Source organism: Mauremys reevesii, linkage group 1 (assembly GCF_016161935.1).
Source record: "Mauremys reevesii isolate NIE-2019 linkage group 1, ASM1616193v1, whole genome shotgun sequence".
Classification (NCBI taxonomy): domain Eukaryota; kingdom Metazoa; phylum Chordata; order Testudines; family Geoemydidae; genus Mauremys; species Mauremys reevesii.
The window spans coordinates 7,275,288-7,300,759 of NC_052623.1; the positions used below are offsets into that span (position 1 = coordinate 7,275,288).

At 45.7% G+C, this 25,472-nt stretch overlaps 2 protein-coding genes across 2 annotated transcripts; one reads left to right on the forward strand and one right to left on the reverse strand.

Annotated features, from left to right (window-relative positions):
• Positions 1 to 1,626: 1,626 nt before the first annotated feature.
• LOC120392950 (olfactory receptor 52N2-like) lies at positions 1,627 to 2,598 on the forward strand. The gene has a single exon (XM_039517605.1). It carries the CDS (start codon positions 1,627 to 1,629, stop codon positions 2,596 to 2,598), a length of 972 nt encoding a protein of 323 aa, XP_039373539.1.
• A 12,148-nt stretch (positions 2,599 to 14,746) lies between these two features.
• On the reverse strand, positions 14,747 to 15,718 carry LOC120393282 (putative olfactory receptor 52P1). The gene has a single exon (XM_039517821.1). It carries the CDS (start codon positions 15,716 to 15,718, stop codon positions 14,747 to 14,749), a length of 972 nt encoding a protein of 323 aa, XP_039373755.1.
• Between the last annotated feature and the right edge of the window lie 9,754 nt (positions 15,719 to 25,472).

Here is a 25,472-nt window from a genome sequence, read left to right on the forward strand (position 1 = left end):
AGTCGGATGCATTCATCCACGAAAGCTCATGCTCCAATAAGTCTGTTAGTCTATAAGGTGCCACAGGACTCTTTGCTGCAAGGTATGGCTGCCTTCTCTTAATGGGTCAATTGTATAGCTGATGGTCCTTAATGGGCCATCAATTAGGCTAGGCAGAGCAGATACCAACTTGTCTGGGGTGTCACCCAGAAGCAGAGCTTGAAATACAGTATAGAGCCAGTATTTATAACTTCAACTACAAAAATGATACGCATATACCGATAGCATAATTATATCCAGAAAATCACAATCTTGCCATAGACACCATACACAACAACCTTTGTACAATATTTGCTGCAAATATATAACTGTCTTTGTAACCATGATCTATACAGTTAGAGATTATGTCAATTATCTCACAGGGGGTTAGGTGCCTCCTGTCACACCTGCTTCCTTGGCTGAGGGGTAATCAGTGAATGTGTCTCACCGCTGAGATATATCACACACAAGTTGCAGCTGACAATGCAGGCCCTTGTACGTCTTTCCTTGTTACATTCTTAGACCGTGTGTGACAGCCACAGGTGCTGCAGAAGAAGGTGTAAGAAACCAAGCAGTAGACTGATGGGGGGGGAGAGTGACATGACCGCGATGATGCTGTCACCCTAATGCCTAACAGCTAGAGATTGGGTTGTGCTCTGAAACACAGGGGGGTATAGGCTTTCCAAACTATTTATTTAGCTGTAAGAATTATAACTGGATAGTCTCACAACCCATGTCAATGTCCAAATTCTTCCTGATTCTGTCTTAACTCATGGCCTCAAATACTTATCTCCCAGTCAGTATTTTAAAGTTTGAATTTCCCACATTATAGTGTAATTGAATGACCTTTTGATCTTGTGTTATAACACAGGGGAACACATTCTGATGTAATCTGTGCCAGTCACTATTTTACAGACTTTTCTCATGTCCGCTCTAATTCATGACCTTTCTAAGGTAACAATCCCAATGTTTTCGAACTCTCTCTGTATGAGAGTTTCCCAGGGCCCTTAGACATTCTCCTTGCCCTTCCCTCAATGCCTCTAGCACTGCAATATCCTGGGTGAAATGGGTGCCCAATATTAGACAGAGGAGCATGTAATATTGACTTGACTGATCTCATGGCATTGTAATTTCTACACAATTTCCCACCCCTCTCCTCATGCATCTCAGAGTTTTGCTTAGTTTCTGTCTATGCTTGCACTGTGGTTAGGGTTTTCCAGAGCTGTGTACCATAACACCCAGGTCTCTGTCCTGGCCTCATACATTTAAATTAGAACACTGTTAGCTGTTTGAGGAGTTCAAGCTTTTTCCTCCAGTGGGCATACAGGTTGCAGTTAATTTCATCTGCCAGCATGCTGCCCATTGACCTGATTTGGTTAGCTCTTGCTAAGGAACTTTCTGGAGCTGACTATGGTCTAAATAATATGGTGCCATCTGTAACTCTCTTCACCTCACTGGTTAACCCATTTTCTATATTGTTAATAACTATACAATAGTTACCATTCTATTTATTATAAACTGTGTAACTCCCACACCCCTTTGCTGTGCTTCTCTGCCTTCACAGGAACCTGGAGCATTTCTGAACCTGATCGACGCATCAGCCACCTCATGGCAGATTTCAACCTCACTCCCTCTGAGTCTTCAATGTTCATCCTAACCGGCATCCCTGGCCTGGAATCTGACCACATCTGGATTTCCATCCCTTTCTCCACAGTCTACTTTATTGCCTTGTTGGGAAATTTCACAGTTCTGTTTGTTGTAGGCAAAGAGAAGTCCCTGCACAAGCCGATGTACCTGCTGCTCTGCATGCTGGCGCTCACAGACATCACCACATCTACCTCCTTCATGCCAAAGGCACTGTGTATATTTTGGTTCAATTTGAAAAGCATTACTGTGAAGGGCTGCCTCACCCAGATGTTCTTCTTTCATGCACTTTCTAATGTGCACTCAGCTGTCCTCGTGACAATGGCCTTCGATCGTTACGTTGCCATATGTAACCCTCTGAGATACGCCACCATCCTCACCAATGCACGAATAGCTAAGCTAGGGCTAGTGGGTTTGATAAGAGCCCTAATCTTCATTCTGCCTATGCCCCTGCTCCTGAGCAGGAAGCCATTCTGTGCCAACCTCATTATCCCCCACACGTACTGCGACCATATGGCAGTAGCTAAGATGTCATGTGGGGACGTCACAGTCAGCAGACTATACGGCTTGGGCATGGTGTTTATACTCATTGGGTTAGACGTGACGCTCATTGGCCTCTCCTACGGTCTGATCATCAGGGCCGTCCTCAGAATCTCCTCCAAGAAAGCCAACCACAAAGCCCTCAACACTTGCTCAGCCCACATCTGTGTGATCCTCATTGCTTATCCTCTTGGACTCTTTTCCAGTCTGACACACAGGTTTGGTCAGGGCATCCCTCAGCATGTTCACATCATCTTGTCGAACATCACTTACCTCATTCCCCCCATGCTCAACCCTATCATTTATGGGGTCAAAACCAAAGAGCTTCGTGACAAAGTGGTTAAATACATCTGCAGAATTCACTCACCTCATGCTACTGACTTTAAACCTGCATGACAAGAGAGGGTTTTGGAACTTGATTTGAGGGGTGTTTATCCCAGAATGTGATCAGGTTAATTCCAATCATATGATGTGCACTGGCCACAATGAATTAATAAAATAGAAACCTCATACTTACGAGTTGATTAGAAAGCAGGCTTTTAGATGCAAGGTCAAAATCTAGTAGGCAGTTTCCGGTAATTGCAATGGGACGAGTGGACAGATAAGTAAATTAGTGAGAATGAGAGAAGATAAATGGATGAAAACCTTGAGTCTAGACACCTCTGATATTAGAAGTTTATTGAAAGTTAGTAAATTGATGATCCAGTTGTGGTCACTATGACCTCTGTGTTTTGTAGAGGTTATAAAAAATTAGCTAATATATTGCACTTTGGAGCACTCCTCTGAATCCATCATAAGATACCCTTTTTCTGACACCCTTTCTTCCCAGTGGGTAACTAACTGACCACTGTGAACCTGCTGTTCATTACTCCTACTCGGAGTAAAATAGTTACACTGCCACTGCTGGAAGTTCTGAAACCCCTGGGTTACAGACTGCTCTGTTAAACTGCTCCGTCTCCTTGGAGTCAAATAACTTATCGCTTTCTGCTGGAAGTTTCAAAACACACACTAGCCATTCCCATTGTCAAAAAATATCAAAAGTAGGTGTCGAGATTTCATCTTGGAGTTTGTGAAACACATGAAACAGAGATTGCCATGGAATGTCCAGGTGATTAAATTGCTTGAAGTACTAAATCCTTCACCACCTAGATTGGCTGATAACTCACTATTACCATTGCTTCGTGGAGACCTTGGACATTTGGAGCAGCAGTGGAGAGTTTTGCCTTTGGTTCCTGGCCTCACACTCTGGACAAAAAGTAGATCACTTTTAGGTGGAAGGGCTCAAAAACATGGATGCCACAGTGGAGAAAGATTTTAGTGAACTTGGATTGTTTGCTTTTGCATTGTTGTTGCTACCTTTTCACAATGCTACAGTTGACACTCTGTTTTCTCAGATGAACCTGAGAAAAACAAAACTGTACAGCAAGATGCAAGACGAACTTTTAGAATACACTGTTCCTGTTAGTGCGTAGATGCAACGATTCCAAATCTGTTGTGAAGAGTTGCACCAGTGTAAGAAATGATTGCACTGGTCACTGCTTTGTTTTGGGTGATTCCTGACCTATTTTTAACACCAATATTCACCTTTTTTTTTTAAACGCCTGCCAACCCTCAATCGGGATATAAGTACCTGTACTGGGGTTTTGATTTTGAATTTAATTGTTATCTCATAGCTTTGTTGTGAATGTGGACAAACACCTACTGGGTCTTCCAGCTTTCTTTTTAAATTGACTCTTTACTAGGTATCTAGAGAAAGCTTTCATTTGTTATTTGATTAGCAGACCAATGTGTTAATAAAAAGACCCCTTTGTTTCAAGGAGTAGATGAGCTACTTTGGGGCTGCTATATATGCGATTTGGGGCTATTAATTCAGTAGAAGTCTGGCTGACCTGCCCAGCTCAGACTGAGGTAGCGGCAGAGCAGAAGCAGCCAGAAAAACAAGGGCCAGAGAAGCACCCCGGAAGGCAAAGCAGCAGTGCTGAGGCAGAGCTAGCGACCCGCAGCTGGAGCAGACTAGAACCGGGAGCTGGGTCAGCGCAGACCAGCTGCTCCAACGGGGAGAGAGGGTGAGGGACAGAGGGGAGCTGTGGGGCCAGATACAGGATAGTGGATGCCGGCCGTGCCTACATGGCAGCCGAGCAGAATGGGGGATAGAGTATGAAACAGAAAATATCTGATTGCCCTTTTATAAATCCATGGTACGCCCACATCTTGAATAGTGCGTTGTAGATGTGCGGACTCACCCCTGCGGTGCCTCCTGCTGGTGACTTCCGGGAATTAGCTCATTCCAGCTCCGGAGAGCCCTTGGCAGGGCGGTGAGCCGCTTGTCCTCTGGCCCCCGTGTCCCTCCCGGACCCCAGTGCCCTTTTACCTGGGGTGCTGCCCCCTGGCAGTAACCCCCTCAGTCTTAGGGTCTCCCCTCCCTGGGGAACCCCCACCTCACCTCAGTATAAGGCTGCTGCCAGTCATCATCTAGCCCCCATGCCCTGGGGCAGACTGCAGTATCAGCCACTCACCACTGGCAAGGTTGGGTTTGGACCTGCTGCAATTGATCTACCCCTGGGTTGCCCCCTGCAATCCCCAGTACCTGTTATCCCAATGCTAGGCCGCAGCCTGGGGCTTTCCAGGCTGGAGCTCCCCAGCTCCTCTGCCTTTCCCCAGCCCTGCTCCACTCAGGTACCCTGGGTCTAGCTCCCTGCAGCCAGGCCCTTCTCCCTCTACAGGCAGAGCGGGAGTGAGCTCCTGGCTCCCAGCCTCTTTATAAAGGCCAGCTGTGGCCTGACTGGGGCATGGCCCAGCTGCAGCCACTTCCCAATCAGCCCAGCTTAGCAGCTCCCAGCCACAACCTTCCCCCAGGGCTGTTTCCAGCCCTTCAGGGCAGGAGCAGGGTAACCACTCTGCTACATGCGTACAGATGTGGTCTCCTCATCTCAAAAAAAAATATACTGGCAATAGAAAAGGTTCAGAGAAGGGCAACTAAAATGATTGGGGGGTTGGAACGGGTCCCATATTAGGCGAGATTAACAAGACTGGGACTTTTCAGCTTGGAAAAGAGGAGACTAAGGAGGAATATGATAGAGGTATATAAAATCATGAGTGGTGCGGAGAAAGTGAATAAGGAAAGTTATTTCCTAGTTCCCATAATATAAACAGCAGGGTCCACCAAATGAAATTTATGGGCAGCAGGTTTAAAACTAATAAAAAGAAGTTCTTCTTCACGCAGCGCACAGTCACCTTGTGGAACTCCTGGCCTGAGGAGGTTGTGAAGGCTAGGACTATAACAGGGTTTAAAAGAGAACTGGATAAATTCATGGAGGTGAAGTCCATTAATGGCTGTTAGCCAGGATGGGTAAGGAATGGTGTCCCTAGACTCTGTTTGTCAGAGGGTGGAGATGGATGGCAGGAGAGAGATCACTTGATCATTACCTGTTAGGTTCACTCCCTCTGGGTCACCTGGCATGGGCCACTGTTGGAAAACAGGATACTGGGCTGGATGGACCTTTGGTCTGACCCACTACAGCCATTCTTATGTTCTTATGTACCCAGCCCAGAGTGGCAGAAAGTCCAAAGAAGAACAGAAAGTGAACTAGGGAATAATCAGAGTTGTTTCTTGGTCTTTCTCATTACGAGACATTTTCATTTTTAGAGTACAGTGAGCAGGCAGAGGCTGTTTTCTGTGTTCCTTGCAGACAGATTTCCAGTGTTTTGAGAGACCCTGCATTCACTGAAAACTAAGAAAGAGACTAGAAAAACATACAAAAAAAACCCTTCAGAAACACATACCATCTGCCACACAAACACACTGCTCTGAAAGGCGGCATTTTTCAAACAGCCAAAGAAGTGGGCTGTATAGTAGCACAGTTGTCAAATTCACACAAGAGGGCATTAGTTGAAAACAGAGTCTATGGTGCAAGAATCACCAATGTGCTGTTTTCTCTGGCGAAGCAAGGAGTACCACTGCGGGGGCAGGATGAGAGGGAAGAATCAGCAAACCGTGGAAACTTGCCAGAATTATGGAATTTGTTCCACAGTATGATGATGCATTCACATAGAAAAACAAACAAAAAAACAATTCAATTAAAATTCAAATTAAATTTAAAGCTGATACATTAGATTTGGTTGTAGTTGAGGCCTTCCAAATAAACTGGACAGCAACAGTATTTTTTCACACAATAGAGGGCTTCTATACATTCTTTTCATAGCCTGGCACAAACCATGCTCGCTTATATGTCTACACTACGAAATTAGGTCGATTTTATAGAAGTCGATTTTTAGGAATTGATTTTATACAATCGACTGCGTACATCCACAGTAAGCGCATTAAGTTGGTGGAGTGCATCCTCACTACCGTGGCCAGTGTCCATTTGCAGAGCAGTGTACTGTGGGTAGCTATCCCACAGTTCCCGCAGTCTCTGCCACCCATTGGAATTTTGGGTTAAGCTCCCAATGCCTGATGGGACAACCCCTATAAGCATCGTATTGTCTGCATTCCGGTCTGTCTCTTTCTGTGTGACATGAACCAAGGGAGAGGGTGAAGGGAAAAGCCCTCAAACAGAAAGGAGTAATTCATATGGTGGATGATAAATTGTGTAGTTAACTCCTTGACCATTTATTAAGAAATATGTTCAAAAGGCAAAATAAACAATGTCAGGTTTACTACTCAACAGCCATAATAGAACAGCACTGGAAAAAGGTTTTATAGGATACTAGTCTCTGGGAAGCCGTCTCATGCAGTGCTGTTACATTTGCCTTAGGCAGAAAGGGTGCTACTCAATATTCCGCGTTTCAGCTTTTATCATTTATATGAAGATCTCTCAAGTTACATGTCTGTAGAATTAAACCCATCAGTTTGTCCCAGGTCCCTAATGTAATGGGGAGCTATTGTGGGGAACTTTCCTGGCTTCTGAACTACCCCAGAGGAATTGGCTAGGAAAACCGTCTGTCCCCACTCCCACTCCCTTTACCCACTCCCACTACTGCTCTGCTCTGCCTCCTGCGGCTCTGAACATTGAGTTTCTGGCTGATGCAGCTCTACCTTCACTTCAGCTTGAGCTGGGGAGGTTAGCCAGAGCACTACTGAATTAATAGCCCCAAGCCACTTATATACCACCCCAAAAGTATCCCATCTATTTCGTGAAACAACCGTGCTTTTTTTATTATTATTATTATTAACATATTAGATACCTAGTAAAGGTTTGATTTAAAAAGAAAGCTGCAAGATCCAGTAGGTGTTTGTACTCATAAGCAACAAAGCTATGAGATGACAATCAAATTTGAAAACACCCTCCCAAAACAAAGCAGTGACCAGTGGAATCATTTCTTACATTGGTGCAAACTCTTCACAACAGATTTGGCATCATTGCATCTACGCACTAACAGTGTGAGGGGTTGGATCACAGAAACCCCTTTGCGGCTGCCAACTGATGTGCCAAGACTACTTCTGCCCCTACTTTCCTGCCCTGGCAGCTTAGGACTTCAGTGCCCTGCCTGCTTTGAGCCAGATCCGCTAGCCTGTTGCAAACCCAGACCCAGGTCTGAACCATGTCCCCTAACAGCTGTAGGCTTAACTGAAAGCAGCTCACAGAAGTGTTCTTGTGTTTAACACTCAGATGCCCAACTCCCAATGGGGTCTAAACCCAAAATAAATCCGTTTTACCCTGTATAACGCTTATAGAGGGTAAACTCATAAATTGTTCTCCATCTATAACACTGATAGAGATGCACAGCTGTCCCCCCCCCCAGGTATTAATACATACTCTGGGTTAATTAATAAGTAAAAAGTGATTTTATTAAATACAGAAAGTAGGATTTAAGTGGTTTCAAGTAGTAACAGACAGAACCAAGGGAATTACCAAGTAAAATAAAATACACAAGTTTGAGTCTAATACAGTAAGAAAACTGAATACAGATAAAACCTCCTCCTCAGAGATGTTCCAGTAAGCTTATTTTTACAGACTAGTCACCTTCTACTCTGGGTCCAGCAATTACTTACACTCCCTGTAGTTATTGTCCTTTGTTCCAGTTTCTTTCAGGTATCCTTGGTAAACAAAATGGAGGGGTCTCCCTGGGGTTTAAATAGACTTTCTGTTGTGGGTGGACACTCCTCCCTCCCCATGTGTAGAATCCCAACTACAATATGGAGTCTTGGAGTCACATGGGTAAGTCACATGTCCATGACACATGTCCACTCAGAACTTACAGGTGGCAGCCATGGTTCACATGCTCCCTTGAACATCCTCAAGTAAACTTCTTATGTGGATTGGAGCCTTCCAAGATCGCTTGTTTGTTAAGTGCGTCTTGATTGGGCACTGAATTTGCACATTCCTTTCTCAAGAAACTGACCAAATGCTTCACAGAGGCTACTTAAAAATCAAGCCAGGACACAGCCAATATTCATAAATTTGAATACAAAAATGACACATGCATACAAATAGGATTAATAGATTCAGTAGATCATAACCTTTACAGAGAAGGGTTACATGGCATATGTAGCATAAAACATATCCCAGTTGAGTCATATATATACATACCTTCATAAGCATATTTCCTTAAAGCCTTATGGGGTGCACCGTCATACCCTCCTCCTAAACTTACTGCCAGAGACTTGGACGCTCTCCATGGTGGAGGCAGTACATGTAAAATCCCTGTTTGTCTTTGGTCACACTCCCTTTCAGTAACTTTAAACCATATTCTCTCATTCATAAGTGTTCTAGCAAGTTTTGAGGTTCCTGGTCTCCGGGTGCCTGAAAACAGGCTGGGGTGCAGTATTGCTAACAGAATGCAGACAGCAATATCTGTTAAAGTGTAGGCGTCTTGGCATTTAGCCACCAATGCCATGAGGCGGTGTGCCTCAGTTTCCCCTTCTACACAACAGCGTAGGCCTGTTATGATTTTGCTGCTGTGCCAAGCTTCCAGCCTGTTTCCAGGTATAAGCTGCAGGGTAACACGCTTGTGGGACTAGCTTGTCACCATCCCTAGCCTGCACAACTGTTTCTTCCACAAATCCCACATTTTTAACGTGTTTGCCACTAGTATTAAATCCTTTGTTTTAACACATCGATGACTTAGCAAAAGACACAAGATTAACTTCAAATCTATGGTGGACAGGCTTTGATCACATGATTTAGCTTGTTTAATGTCTACTGCATTTTCCCATTTCTTTGTGCCCCTCCCCCCCCCCCGGTAGTCACACTGATACAGATTCATCTGCCTTTTTGGAGTAAGCTTTTAATTCAGGCATGTGTTTGAGGCTTTGGTCAGGAAAGGCTGTTCTGCAACCATGCCTGCCCTCAGCCCCTCCCACTGGAATTTCTCTGAGCTGGACCCCACACACTTGTGAAGCTTCACCCATGCAGAGATTTTTTTCCCTCCTGCCTTGAAGAGACAGTTTTATCTCTTACAAGCATAGCAAGAACGACATCTTTCAATGGAAAAGCAGCAAAGAATTCTGTGGCACCTTATAGACTAACAGACGTTTTGCAGCATGAGCTTTCGTGGGTGAATACCCACTTCTTCGGATGCAAGTAGTGGAAATTTCCAGGGGCAGGTATATATATTCAAGCAAGAAGCAAGCTAGAGATAACGAGGTTAGTTCAATCAGGGAGGATGAGGCCCTGTTCTAGCAGTTGAGGTGTGAAAACCAAGGGAGGAGAAACTGGTTCTGTAATTGGCAAGCCATTCACAGTCTTTGTTTAATCCTGAGCTGATGGTGTCAAATTTGCAGATGAACTGGAGCTCAGCAGTTTCTCTTTGAAGTCTGGTTCTAAAGTTTTTTTGCTGCAGGATGGCCACCTTAAGATCTGCTATTGTGTGGCCAGGGAGGTTGAAGTGTTCTCCTACAGGGTTTTGTATATTGCCATTCCTAATATCTGATTTGTGTCCATTTATCCTTTTCCTTAGAGACTGTCCAGTACATAGCAGAGGGGCATTGCTGTCCAGTACATAGCAGAGGGGCATATGATGGCATATATTACATTGGTGGACATGCAGGTGAATGAACCGGTGATAGTGTGGCTGATCTGGTTAGGTCCTGTGATGGTGTCGCTGGTGTAGATATGTGGGCAGAGTTGGCATCGAGGTTTGTTGCATGGATTGGTTCCTGAGCTAGAGTTACTATGGTGTGGTGTGCAGTTGCTGGTGAGAATATGCTTCAGGTTGGCAGGTTGTCTGTGGGCGAGGACTGGCCTGCCACCCAAGGCCTGTGAAAGTGAAGGATCATTGTCCAGGATGGGTTGTAGATCCCTGATGATGTGTTGGAGGGGTTTTAGTTGGGGACTGTATGTGATGGCCAGTGGAGTCCTGTTGGTTTCTTTCTTGGGTTTGTCTTGCAGTAGGAGGCTTCTGGGTACACGTCTGGCTCTGCTGATCTGTTTCCTTATTTCCTCGTCTGGGTAGGAGAACACTGTAGGAGAACACTTCAACCTCCCTGGCCACACAATAGCAGATCTTAAGGTGGCCATCCTGCAGCAAAAAAAACTTTAGAACCAGACTTCAAAGAGAAACTGCTGAGCTCCAGTTCATCTGCAAATTTGACACCATCAGCTCAAGATTAAACAAAGACTGTGAATGGCTTGCCAATTACAGAACCAGTTTCTCGTCCCTTGGTTTTCACACCTCAACTGCTAGAAAAGGGCCTCATCCTCCCTGATTGATCTAACCTCATTATCTCTAGCTTGCTTCTTGCTTGCTTATATATACCTGCCCCTGGAAATTTCCACTACTTGCATCCGAAGAAGTGGGTATTCACCCACGAAAGCTCATGCTGCAAAACGTCTGTTAGTCTATAAGGTGCCACAGGATTCTTTGCTGCTTTTACAGAACCAGACTAACACGGCTACCCCTCTGATATCTTTCAATGGGGTGCTTTGGATTGGTAAATTCCCTTTGGACACCCCACTTTCTGTTCTCAAAAGGTTAGCGGGGGGGAGGGCCTTCCCCTCCTGGAGATCTGACCCCAGTTTTCCCTTAAGCCCTGATTTACAGGAGAGGGGTCTGGCATTTTAAAAACAGACTTATCACCCTCCTCCTCAGCAAGCGACTCCGTACAAAAGATGGGCAGACTCTCTGCCCCCTCCCACTTCTGTAAGCGCAAACAAGGCAAGACTAAAGTCTTTGTCCTCTGTGGCATCCATGTGTTTGAGACCTTCAACTTAAAAGTTTGGTTGTTCAGAGTGTGAGGCCAGGAACCAAAGGCAAAACTCTTCACCAATGCTCCAACTGTCCAAGATCTCCACAAAGCAGGGGTAGAAATGAGATATCAGCCAATCTAGGTCATGAAGGATTTAGAACTGCAAGCAATTTAATCACCTGGACATTTCATGGCAATCTCTGTTTCATGTATTTCACAAACTCCAAGATGAAATCTAGGCACCTACTTTTGATGTCTTTGACAATGGGAACGGTTAGTTTATGTATTGAAACTTCCAGCTGAAAGCGACTCCAAAATCAACTGCACAAAGCAGTAAGTTATTTGACTGCAAGGCGATGTTGTAGTTTAACAAAGCAGTCTGTAACTGAGGGTTTTCAGAAGTTCCAGCAGGGGCAACTTAACTATTTTACTCTTGGCAGGAATAAATCAATGGGAACACAGCAATTCTGTCTGATCAAGGATAAAATGCAAGTCAGCATGCTCTTGTCTAACACTGCAGTTTATTAGACTGAAGCACACACAGGCATAAGCAATAGGTCTAGAACATCCCAGGTATTTACCTAACATCTGGAATGGAATTGAGTACTAAAGAGCAGGTTTGCAGTGGCCAGTTGGTCACCCACTGGGAGAAAGGGTGTCAGGAAAAAGATCTCTCAAGATGGCGTCAGAGGACTGCTCCAAAGTGCAATATATTAGCTAATTAGTTAGAGAACCAAAAAAAGAACCACCATGGCTAAACAACAAAGTTAATGAAGCAGTGAGAGGCAAAAAGGCATCCTTTAAGAAGTAGAAGCTAAATCCTAGGGAGGAAAATATAAAGGAGCATTAACATTGGTAAATAAAGTGTAAAAATACAATTAGGAAGGCCAAAAAATCATTTGAGGAACAGTTAGTCAAAGACTCAAAAAGTAATAGCAATTTTTTTAAAGTACATCAGAAGCGGGAAACCTACTAAACAATCAATAAGAACCCTGGACAATTCAGGTTCTAAAGGAGCACTGAAGGATGGTAAGCCCATTGCGGAGAAATGAAATGAATTATTTGTATCAGTCTTCACAGTTGAGGATGTGAGGGAGATTCCGAAACCTGAGCCATACATTTTAGGTGACAGATCCGAGGAACTATCCTTGATTGAGATGTCATTAGAGGAGATTTTGGAACAAATTGATGAATTAAACAGGAATAAGTCACCAGGGCCAGATGGTATTCACCCAAGAGTCCTGAAGGAACTCAAATGTGAAATTGTAGGACTATTAACTGTAGTCTGTGAACTATCATTTAACTCAGCTTCTGTACCAAATGACTGGAGAATAGCTAATGTGATGTCAATTTTTAAAAAGGGGTCCAGAGGTGACCCAGGCATTTACAGGCTGGTAAGCCTGAGTACTGGGCAAACTAGTTGAAACTATAATAAAGAACTATATTGTCTGACATATAGATGAATGTAATTTGTTGAGATAGAGTCAACATGGTTTTAGTAAAGGGAAATCATGCCTCGCCAATCTACTAGAATTCTTTGAGGGGGACAACAAGCATGTGGACCAAGGGGATCCAGTGGATATAATAATAGGAGATATACCAATCTCCTAGAACTGGAAGGGACCTTGAAAGGTCATTAAGTCCAGCCCCCTGCATTCATTAGCAGGACTAAGTACTGATTTTTGCCCCAGATCCCTAAGTAGCCTCCTCAAGGATTGAATTCACAGCCCTGTGTTTAGCAGGCCAGTGCTCAAACCACTGAGCTATCCCTCCCCCCCATTCTAGTGTATTTAGATTTTCAGGAAGCCTTTGACAAGGTCGCTCACCAAAGGCTCTTACGCAACATAAGCAGTCATGAGATAAGAGAGAAGGTCCTCTCATGGACTGGTAAATGGTTAAAAGATAGGAAACAAAGTGTAGGTATAAATGATCGGTTTTCAGAATGGAGAGAGGTAATTAGTGGTGTTCCCCAGCGGTCTATTCTGGGACCAGTCCTATTCAACATATTCATAAATGATCTGGGAAAAAGGGTAAACAGTGAGGTGGCAAAATTTGCAGATGATACAAAACTACTAAAATAGTTAAGACCCAGGCAGCCTGCGAAGAGCTACAAAAAGATCTCTCAAAAGTGAGTGACTGGGCAACAAAATGGCAGATGAAATTTAATGCTGATAAATGCAAAGTAATGTAGATTAGAAAACATAATCACAACTATACATATAAAATGATGGGGTCTACATTAGCTGTTACCACTCAAGAAAGAGAACTTGGAGTCATTGTGGATAGTTCTCTGAACACATCCACTCAGTGTGCAGCAGCAGTCAAAAAGAATTCTAGCAGAATGCAGGGAATAATTAAGAAAGGGATAGATAATAGGACAGACAATATCGTGTTGCTGCTATATAAATCCATGATATGCCCACAACTCGAATACTGTGTGCAGATGTGGTTGCCTCATCTCAAAAAGATATAGTGGAATTGGAAAAGTTTCAGAAAAGGGCAACAAAAATATTTTAAGTATGGAAAGGCTCCAGTCTGAGGAGAGATTAATAAGACTGGGACTTTTCAGCTTGGAAACGAGATGGCTAAGGGGAGATATGATAGAAGTCTATGAAATCATGACAGGTGTAGAGACAGTAGATAAGAAAGCCTTGTTTATTACTTCTCATAACATAAGAACTAGGGGTTATCAAATTAAATTAATAGCAGGTTTAAAATAAATAAAAGGAAGCATTTCTTCACACAACTCACAGTCAACCTGTGGAGCTCTTTGCCAGAGGATCTTGTGAAGGCCAAGAACAAAACAGGGTTAAAAAAAGAACTAGATACATTCATAGAGGATAGGTCCATCAATGGCTGTTAGCCAGGATGGGCAGGGATGGTGTCCCTGGCCTCTGTTTGCCCAAAGCTGAGAATGAGCAACAGGGGATGAATCACTACATGGTTACCTGATCTGTTCATTTCCTCTGGGGCACTTGGCACTGGGCACAGGATACTGGGCTAAATGGACCTTTGGTCTGACCCAGAAGGGCAATTCTTATGTTCTTGATCTTTTATAACTTCTAGAAAACACAGAGGTCATAATGACCCCTACTGGGTCATCACTTTTACTAACTTTCTATAAATGTCTAGTATCAGAGGTGTCTAGACTCAAGGTTTTCATCTGTTTATCTTCTCTCATTCTCACTTACTTACTTGTCTGCCCACTCCTCCCACTGCAATTAGCAGAAACTGCCTGCTGGATTTTCATCTTGAATCTAAAAACTTGCTTTCTAATCAACCCTTAACTTTGTGGTGTTCTATTTTATTAATACATTGTGGACCGTGAACATCATATGGTTGTGATTTGTTTGATCACATTTGAGGTAAACACACCTTAAATCCAGGGTAACAGTGCAGTTCCAAAACCCCCTCTTGTCATGCAGGTTTAAAGTCAACATCACGAGGTGAGTGAATTCTGCAGATGTTTTTGACCAGTTTCTCACGAAGATCTTTGGTTTTGACACCATAAATGATAGGGTTGAGCATGGGGGGAATAAGGTAATGGAGGTTGGACAAGATGATGTGAACATGCTGAGGGATGCCCTGACCAAACCGGTGTGATAGAGTGGAGAGGAGTCCAACAGGATAAGCCATCAGTAGCGCACAGATGTGGGCTGTGCAGGTGTTGAGGGCTTTCTGGTTGGCTTCCTGGGAGGAGATTCTGAGGACAGTCCTGATGATCAGACCATAAGACAAACTAATGAGCGTGAGGTCACACCCAATGAGTACAAATGCCATCACCAAGCCATACACACTGCTGACTGTGATGTCCCCACATGACATCTTTGCCACAGCTATGTGGTCACAGTACGTGTGGGGGATAATGCGGTTGGCACAGAATGGCTGTCTGCTCAGAAGCAGGGGAAAAGGCAGAATGAAGAGAACTGCTCTTATGAAACCCACTAGCCCTAGTTTAGCTATTCGTGCGTTGGTGAGGATGGTGGCGTATCTCAGAGGGTTACATATGGCAACATAACGATCAAAGGCCATTGTCACTAGGACGGCTGAGTGCATTGTAGAAAATGCATGAAAGAAGAACATCTGGGTGAGGCAGCCCTTCACAGTAATGCTTTTCAAATTGAACCAAAATATAGACAGTGCTTTTGGCACGAAGGAGGTAGCTGTGGTGATATCTGAGAGCGCCAGCATGCAGAGCAGCAGGTACATCGGCTTGTGCAGGGTCTGCTCCTTACCTATAACAAACAGAACTGTGATATTTGCAAGCAGGCACATCATGTAGATCATAGCGAAAGGGATGGAAATCCAGATGTGGTCAGCTTCCAGGCCAGGGATGCCGGTTAGGATGAATATTGAAGAATCATAGGGGGTGAAGTTGAGATCTGCCATGAGGTGGCCAATGCGTCAATCAGGCTCAAAAAATGCTTAAGGTACCTGTGAAGGGTGGGAAGCACAATGAAGTGGGTTGCACAGTTTATAACAAATAGTATGGTAACTATTTTATAGTTATTAAAAATCTAGAAAGGGGGTTAACCAGTGAGGTGGAAGATTTAATGATGGCACCACATTATTTTGGCTATAGTCAACTCCAGAAAAGTCCTTAGAGGGAGCTAACCAAATCAGGTGGCAGATGAACTTTGATGTCATTAACTGCAATGTGTATGCCCATTGGAGGGAAAAGCTTGAACTCTTCATAATCCTAACAATTTTCTAATTTAAACGTATGAGCCCAGGACAGGGATCTGGGTGTCATGGTACACAGTTCTGAGAAGCCCTAACCACAGTGCAAGCACAGAAAAAATACTAAGCAAAACACTGGGATCCATGAGGAGAGGGGTGGGAAATTGTGTAAAAATTACAATGCCATGAGATCAGTCAAGTCAATATTTCATGCTCCTCTGTCTAATATTAGGCACCCATTTCACCCAGGATATTGCAGTGCTAGAGGCATTGAGGGAAGGGCAAGGAGAATGTCTAAGGCCCTGGGAAACTCTCATACAGAGATAATTTGAAAACACTGGAATTGTTACCTTACAAAGGACATGAATTAGTGGGGACATTAGAAAAGTCTGTAACATACTGACTGGTAGAGATTACGTCAAGGATGTGTTCCCCTCTCTTACGACACAAGATCAAGAGGGCATCCAATTACACTAAAATGTGGCAAATTCAAACTCCAGAATACTGACTGGCAGATAAGTAGTTGAGGCCATGAGTTAAGCAAGGATCGGGAAGAATTTGGACACTGACATGCATAGTGAGACTATACTTTTATAATTCTTACAGACAATTAAATAGTTTGGAAAGCCCCATGTGTTTCAGTGCACAAGCCAATCTCTAACTGTTAGGCATTAGGGTGACAGCATCATCAAGGTCAAGTCAGCTCCCCACCCCTACCAAGTCTACTGCTTGGTTTCTTACACCTTCTTCTGCAGCACCTGTGGCTGTCACCTGGTATCTATGGAGTTAACAAGAGAAGCCGTACAGGTGCCTGCCTTGCCATTTGCCACTCATGTGTGATATTTCTCACCCGTGAGAGACATTCACTGATTACCCCTCAGCCAAGGGAGCAGGCACCTCACCCCCTGCAGAGGAACAGCTGTGGGGAACTGGGGTGGTTCTGAGATTGTCAGATCCAGGGATAACTAGGGAGCATGGAGCACACGCTGGTGACCAGCTTACTGCTGGAATCAGGGAAGTCTGGGATGTGGAAGGAGAGTACGGAGAGGGGGGTCGGAGTATAATGGGAGAATGAAAAAGGTGAGGAGCAAACTGTGATGGGTTTATCCCAGGTGCCACCTGGAGCTGGGGTTCCACCGAGCCCTCTGACCCATCCGCCTGAGCTCCCTCTCTCAATGTGCTGTTGTGACCCACTAAAGAAACACTCCCAGTCCTGCACCTCCAGCAGCGTTGCCAGAGGCAGGGGCACACCCAGCTGCAGTGACATGCAGGCTCTCTGGCCAGCCTCTGCGTGAACCAGCAATAGAATGGTTACCGCCAAAATAACCCCCAGCTTCTTAGCTTAGGACCCTAGGGCTGTACCGGCCTGACCTGGTCCAAACTCCAACCAGTATGAATTTCATTCCTGGTTTGCCCCTCCCTCAGTATGGGGAGCACAGTGCCCACTTTTGTACCAAGCTGAGATTCCCCTCTCCCCCCTCAGGCACTTCACTTAAGGGCATCCTGGGTTTAGATTAAAACATGAAACGAGTTTTATCAATTACACGTAGAGTTTCTCAGGTTGCCACACACAGGTTAGAAATCCCTTTGGCCGGGGTCCAGCACTTCCCCTCAGTCAGGCTTATTTCCTCAGGTGTTTCCCGTCCTCTTGCGTGGAGAGTGAAGAGCCAGCGATGACGTCACTCCCTGATTTTAGCTTTAGCACAGAGCGGGAACCCTTTCTTTCAAAGCTCTGTACCCTTCCCACAAACTGCTCTGGGAACCAACTCCCCAGAATGCAGTGCAGAACTACGTGGCCTGGTCACATGCCCTTGTAGAGTCACAGCATCTATTACTTACAGGCCGTCTGGAGCATTCCCAGAAACCTTCCTAAGGCCTCTTGTCTTCCCTATTGGCGCATTTCCCTGAACAGGCCTTTCCCAACCAGCTCCCTAGACTGAAGGCATCTTGCCTCATGGGCGTTACCCAGGTGTCACTACAATTGACAAACAGATACGTAGCCAATACTCATGACTTCAGATACACAAACGATACATGCATACAGATAGGATAATCATATTCAGAACATCATAACTTTTCCAATGACAACTTACACGACACATCTTACATGAAGTGTATCATAAATATGCTATAATCACATCATAATAATATCACTATGAGACATAGGGGGGTGCCATGTCACTCAAAGATCAATGGTTCTTTCTACTGTGAAATGCCTGAAGTTACATAACAACAACAAGTGTTGGAAATAAAGCTGAGAAAACGTTGTGACACCCGGGCTGCAGCTCTGTGGCTTGCCAGGGCCAGGAGACCCTGAGACCAGCACAAATGCACTTGGGGCCCGGAACGTTCCCAGCGCTGGCCTTGGACTAACAATTACAAAAAAAAATTAATTTCAGCAGTGCTGCCCACCTGGCACGTACATCCCGCTGCCTGTCCCCAACACACCCAGCTCTGCTTGTCTGTCCTGTGTACCCACTGCCTGTCCCCAACACACCCAGCTCTGCTTGTCTGTCCTGTGTACCCGCTGCCTGTCCCCATAACCTTCAGTGCTTCTCGATTCTCTGTGCACACACCCTGCTTGCCTCCACTACCCTCAGCACTGCCCACCTACCCATGTGCACCCCGCTTCCTTCCTCCATAACCCCCAGTGCCGGCTACTTGTCCATGTCGGTCTCCAACCCCCCACAACTTCCAGCCCTGGCACACAGAGCTGCCCCTCACCCAAAACCAGAAACAGGAGCAAGACCTCACAGGGGCAGCTCACAGAAACATCTCCTCAGACGAGGTGGAACTCAGTGTCTGCCTGCACCCGGGAAAAGGAGAAGATTGCCTGTCCCTGTACACTCCCTGTCTATCTCCACAACCCTCAGTTCTGCCTGCTTCTCTTTGTACAACTCCCTCCCTACCTCCACAACCTCCAGCACTGCCTGCTTCTCTGTGTACACTTCCCTGCGTGCCCCGCAACCCCCAGTGCTGATTTCCTGTCCGTGTATGTGCTACTCTCTGCCCCCAAAACCCCAAGGGTTTATCCGCCAGTCCATGTACACCCCATGCCTGCCCCCAGAAATCCCAGCACTGCCTTCTTATTGGTGTACACTGCCTGCCTGCTCCACAACGCCCAGTGATGCCCACCTGTCCATGTACACCCCACTCTCTGCCTCCATAACCCCCAATATTGGCTCTTTGGCCACGTAGGCCCCCCATCCAAAGAACTTACAGCCCTGCCACACAGCGGTACCCCTCACCCAGGTGCCAGACCCTACAGCAACAGCTCACAGCAACACCTCCTCCGAAGAGGTTAAACTCAGTGCCTGCCTGCAGTGGATAAAGGGGGAGATCAGCTGAACTGCCTTTCCAGGAGTGAAGGGAATCCAGCAGCTGCTTAGCTTGTGCATGGAAGGAGAGGGGGACACACCCGGTGGAGGTAGAGAGGATGTGGATACTAAAAATAGCCTGTGTCAGTAACTCTTCCTCAAAACAACAAAAAACTCTAATGTATTGCAGCCTACTAGAGAGCCAGACACCCCTTCCTGAGGCTGCTTTTCCATGTTGGCAATTGCTGATGTTACCATGAGGCTGTAGTGGGGCTGCTCACGGGAGGAGGGATGATCGAGGTGGGGGCTGGTGTCAAACACTATCTGGCACAATGTGGTCTACACCACATTACAGTCTGAGACATCCCTCTCCCCCCCCAGGTCCTAGGAGGACTTCTGATGCCACTTTGGTCTGTGCATTAGGCAGGATGTTCATTCCTGATTTCACCCTGTTTTAGGACTTGGAGCCACTGTGATCTGGATACTGCACGCCCCCACTGCTCTCCACATACTGTGCGTTCCTGAACCTCCCCGAGGTTAGATTTCTAACACTGCGTGATTTCCTCTAAAGCTGAAGCATGCCTTCATTTTTAATGCTTTTTGGGCTTCTCGAGCCAGAGATGCAGGGGCACAGAGAGAGCAGATTCCTTTTCCACCCTAAAAAATTTTTTATCCTGATTGATCTGAACCCATGCACCTTGTAGACTGAGATTTTTGGAACTCTGCTGTCAGTTCCTCTTTGGTCCAAATGAGCTCACCCTTCCTTAGAGGCCACGGGACGACTCCAGTTCAAGTGTAAAATAGATGGATTTAGGGTGATCTCCAGGCCTTCTTGGGAGTTTTGCAATTGATCTCAATGAGATCAAGACTGCCACAGTTAGTGATTAACTTTCAGCTCCTAGCTGGGGAAATCACAGCTTTGGGTCCTGCTAAAGAGAGTGCTATTTTGTTAGGGTGTGGAAAGATCCCCCCATGTAAATGTTGCATTCCTATTTTTTTCTACAGAAGGCCAGTGTCAATCAGGAGTGATCCAGTGAGGGCAGAATGTGAGAGCAGAATTTGTCCAGTGTGTGACCCATTCTTGTTCTGAACCCTCTGGTAGCTCAGAAACACATTGCAGAGACTTTGTCTGCAGTTCCCAATAGGGCAGTGAAATGACTGAATTTGAAAACTTGATCGAATCTGAGAATAACCCACATAAACTGAAAAAAGGAAACTATTGCAGCAGACAGAAGGACACAGTAATACACAAGGAATTGTCCTTAAAAACAAATATTTGTCTAAACTATTTCCAATACATCTGCAGTTCCAATTTTACCAGATAAATCCACTGATGTTTCTGACACTACTAAACATTAAAAGTCACTGTGCAGGTGAATACCTGCCCAGATGGTCCCTGACTTGAACCTGGAACTTTTCCTGAGCTCTTAACTCTAATTTTAATGCAGAAACAAGGAACTTACCAAAATCCTGGTCAACGGAGGGTGCTAATCAGTATACGAATCTCACATGCCTGACACTTGGTGTGCCAGACAGCGACCTTTATCATTCAACTGAACAGTCCCTGTGGACTCTCCCATTGCCCAGGACTCCCGGACAATTCTGTGAGCAGAGGGAAGAACAGAAAATAGACCCTGGAGAACTTCAGCTTGAGAGCCTCCCCTGGGAGTGGAGAATGATTGGCCGATAATAACGGCTCAAATTGTTAAGGGAACCTGAGTATTGAAACTGTGCAATGTACTGCCAGCTATGTCTGACAATGCTGCCACGGGACAAAAAACTATTTTTAATAGATTGCATCAGCGTACTTGCTGCATACCGTCCATACCATTGTAATAGCCCATCCATTAGTCTCTGAAAAATCAGTTCCACTCTGTCTAGGTCAAATGACATGATTGTGAATTGATGAAAGTCAAAGGGTGTGAAAAGCTTTCTTCTCCCAGGATTCTGGCATTAAAGCTTTTGCCCATATCCCTTTGTGAGGTCTAAAGTGGATATATATTTGGTAGCGGAATCTCTTCTAAGTGTTCATCAATACTTCGCATCAAGGAAGCAGAATGGGGGAGGCAACCTAGTGCCAGAGGATGTGGAAAAATCTAATCTACGCAATAAGTTTTTTTGCCTCTGTTTTCACAAACAAGGTCAGCTCCCAGAATGCTGCACTGGGCAGCACAGCATGGGGAGGAGGTGACCAGACCTCTGTGGAGAAATAAGTGGTTCAGGACTATTTAGACCAGGCCTGCACAACTCATAAAGTAGCAAGGGCCACATTGGGCGCAGGGATAGCTCAGTGGTTTGAGCATTGGCCTGCTAAACCCAGGGTTGTAAGCTCAATCCTTGAGGGGGCCACTTAGGGATCTGGGGCAAAAATTGGTCCTGCTAGTGAAGGTAGGGGCTAGACTCAATGACCTTTCAAGCTCCCTTCCAGTTTTAGGAGAATGGTATATCTCCAATAATATTTATTTATTTTTTTACTCCAGAGAAAACAGCTGAGGGCCAAAATCCCCCAGCCCCATGGAAACACCCCACCCCAGTGCCGCCTGGCCCTGCGGAAACACCCCGCCCCAGCACTGCCTGGCCCTGCAGAAACAAGCCCTCCTTCCCCAGTGCTGCCCCACCAAAACAGCTGTGGGCCAAAAAGGAAGGTTTGGGGTTGGAGGAGGGTGATACTTTATTAAGAATTTTTCAATTAAATCAAACAATTTTGTAATTTTTTTTTTATGAATCATGGAAAAAGTGAAAAACACCTGTTCCGTTGAAAGAAAACATTTGTACTTTTCATAATTACCTTGCAGCCTTGGGGAGCCCTGAGCCCTTCAAATCCCAGCCCCAGGAGCTGTGGCTGGGATTCAAAGGGCTCTGGGCTGGCCGCAGCCATGGGAAGCCCTGAGCCCTTTAAATCCCTGCCGTGGCGGGGATTCAAAGGGCTCTGGGCTGCCCGCAGCCCTGGGGCGCTCTGAGCCCTTTAAATCTCAGCCACCGTGGGGATTCAAAGGGCTCCGGCTGGCCGCAGCGAGCCCCGAGCCCTTGAAATCCCAGCCCCAGCCCGGCCGCCGGAGCCACAGCAGGGGACTCAAAGGGCTCAGGGCTCCCCGCAGCGGTGGGGAGCCCTAAGCCCTTTAAATCTCAGCCACGGACGGGATTCAAAGGGCTCTGGGCACCCCGCAGCGGTGGGGAGCCCTGAGCCCTTTAAATCTCAGCCGCAGCCCGGATTCAAAGGGCTCTGGACTGCCGCAGTCGCGGGCAGACCGAGCACTTTCAATCCATGGAAGCTGGTGTCCCACTGGGAAGGGGACTGGTGGCATGCCTGAAAGCCCCGACCCCGCAGCTCTGATTGGGCAGGACTCAACCACCCGCACTGCTGGCTCCTGTCTGCAGGCAGACACACCACCAGGAGCTGCCCCAGGAAGCGCCGCCACGCCAGCCCTGGGACTTTGGCTGTGATGGTGAGCGAGCATGGTGTTTCCCGTGTGCGCGGGGTTTAGAATCCCCCTGCAGGCCACACAGTGAACCTCCAATGGGCTGCATGCGGCCTGCGGGCCGTATGTTGTGCAGGCCTTGTTGCCAGCACAGAATGCCCGAGGACAGCAACAGTGGTTCGTTGCCCGGTGTGCTTCGCTCCAATAAACACACCAAGGTGGAGAAGCAGACAAAGTTTATTTGAGATCTCAAAGCGGGATGCTAGGAGACAGACTTGTCTCAGATCAAGCACACAGCTACAAGCAGCTTTTCTCTTTTTATACATAACTTTAGCTAAGCCTCTTCTATCTCCCCCTCTCCCCCTCACCTTTCATTCCCACGTAGCAAATACACTTTGCAATAGCAATTACATTAAGCAGTTAAGTCATACTTGGCAAAAACCAGCCTAGCTCGTTAGTAACTCTTCTTTGAACCGTTATCTTGTCCTGCTCTCTTTGATCTGTTATTTTGCCCCTTAGCCAGAAGCAAGCAGGCCTCATTATTATTTCGTAGTACCGGTGTGAGTGGGGTTGCACCTGATAACTAGCTGTTACACATTCCATTCTCTGTTGCTAGCTTGTTAGGTCGATTAAAGTTCAAACATGGAAAGGCTTTGGTCAGACATGGAGTGACTTTAGTTCATTCAGGCCTAATACAGGAAGGCTTCATTGACACTTATGGTTTTCCACCCTCCTGAGTTACCTAGGGTTATGCCTAATGACACCAACAGCCTGATTTAGACTCTTCATTCACTGAAAACTAAGAAAGAGACTAGAAAAACACAGGAAAAAAACTTCAGAAACACATACCATCTGCCATCAAAAAACAGTGCTCTGAAAAGTGGCATTTTTTCAAACAGCCAAAGAAGCGGTCTGTATAGTAGCAAAGTTGTCAAATTTTCACAAGAGGGTGAAAGACGAAAACAGAATCTATGTTGCAAGAAACACCAATGTACGGCTTTCCCTGGCTAAGCATGGATTAGCCATTCAAGGGCAGGATGAGAGAGAAGACTGCAAACTGTGGAAACTTGCTGGAATTATGGAATTTGTTCCATAATATCATAGAATCATAGAATCATAGAATTCAAGATCAGAAGGGACCATTATGATCATCTAGTCTGCCCTCCTGCAAGATGCAGGCCACATAAGCCGATCCACCCACTCCTTAAGGAAGCGACCCCTGCCCCATGCTTCGGAGGAAGGCGAAAAACCTCCAGGGCCACTGCCAATCTACCCTGGAGGAAAATTCCTTCCCGACCCCAAATATGGCGGTCAGCTGAACCCCGAGCATGCGGGCAAGACTCTCCAGCCATACCCTCTGGAAAAAGGCTAACAATATCCTGTCATTGACCCATTGTACTAATTACCAGTGTGGCACCGTTATCCTATCATACCATCTCCTCCATAAACTTATCTAGCTTAATCTTAAAGTCATGGAGGTCCTTCGCCCCCACTGTTTCCTTCGGAAGGCTGTTCCAGAATTGCACTCCTCTGATGGTTAGAAACCTTCGTCTAATTTCAAGCCTAAATTTCCTGACTGACAATTTATATTTTATAAAATATGATGAAGCATTCACAAATAATAATAATAATAGTAATAATGATTAAAATTAAAATTAATATTAAAGCTGATACATTATATTTGGTTGTAGTTGAGGCCTTCCAAATGAACTGGACAGCAACAGTATTTTTTCACACACCAGAGGGCTTGTTTACCTTCTTTTCACAGCCTAGCACACACCATGCTCGCATAGAGGGTCAGGAGACCCTTTCAGTGAAACTGGGATTCTCTAGTTTAAATTACATGAGACGGGCATGCAGGTGGGAAAATGCATCTGCTGTAAAAACTCGGGAGTTTGTTGGGACTGTCAGACCCTCTGTAATGAAGATTTATTAAAGCGTTCGGTTTGTTGAAGAATGGGCAGAAAATAGATTTTTGTGTGACTGAGGGGAGAAAGAGTCTATTCATGGGCTTACATTTTACCATGCAGAGGAAGACAGTATAATTTTGGTTTTATATTTCAGTGTGGGGCTGAGTCTGAGAAGCTGGAAAATTGGCTGATCTTTTTTGCTTGTACTTGGGTGGCTCTCAGGTAGCTCAGCTTGGGTGTGTGGCACCATCTGGGGTTGTGTTGGGTGATAAAGGGGTCTTGAGATGATGAATCCCAAGCAATGCAGTGTGAAAAAAGGCCAGCCCAGCTGGGTGATTAGAGGGGTGCAGCAGTTCCCAGGGATCCCAGTGTGAACCCATCAGATTCATGCCCTCCAGAGCCCAAATTGGGCCCCCGGCACTTGTGGCAGAAGCATGGGGAGGGGGGAATGTACCCTGAAAATAAGATCCAGATGTAGCAGTTGTTTGATTCCTTTATCACTGTGTTCTCACCCCAGCAGGGCAGAGATACCTAAAATACTCAGGGCAACACAACAGACAAACTCCGTGTCTGTTCCCTCATAGAATGTGGGATACCATGTGAGCTGAACTGCAGGTCATTTTGGCCCTGGGAGTGGTGACGTAATCTCACAATGAGCGGAGAATTCCCAGTGTGCTACTTCTGACTCAGGATAGCATGACCCATTTCTACATAAAGTTCTGAAAGATCAACACAGTATTGACATTTGATGCTTCAATATAGAATCATATAATCATAGAATATTAGGGTTGGAAGAGACCTCAGGAGGGATCTAGTC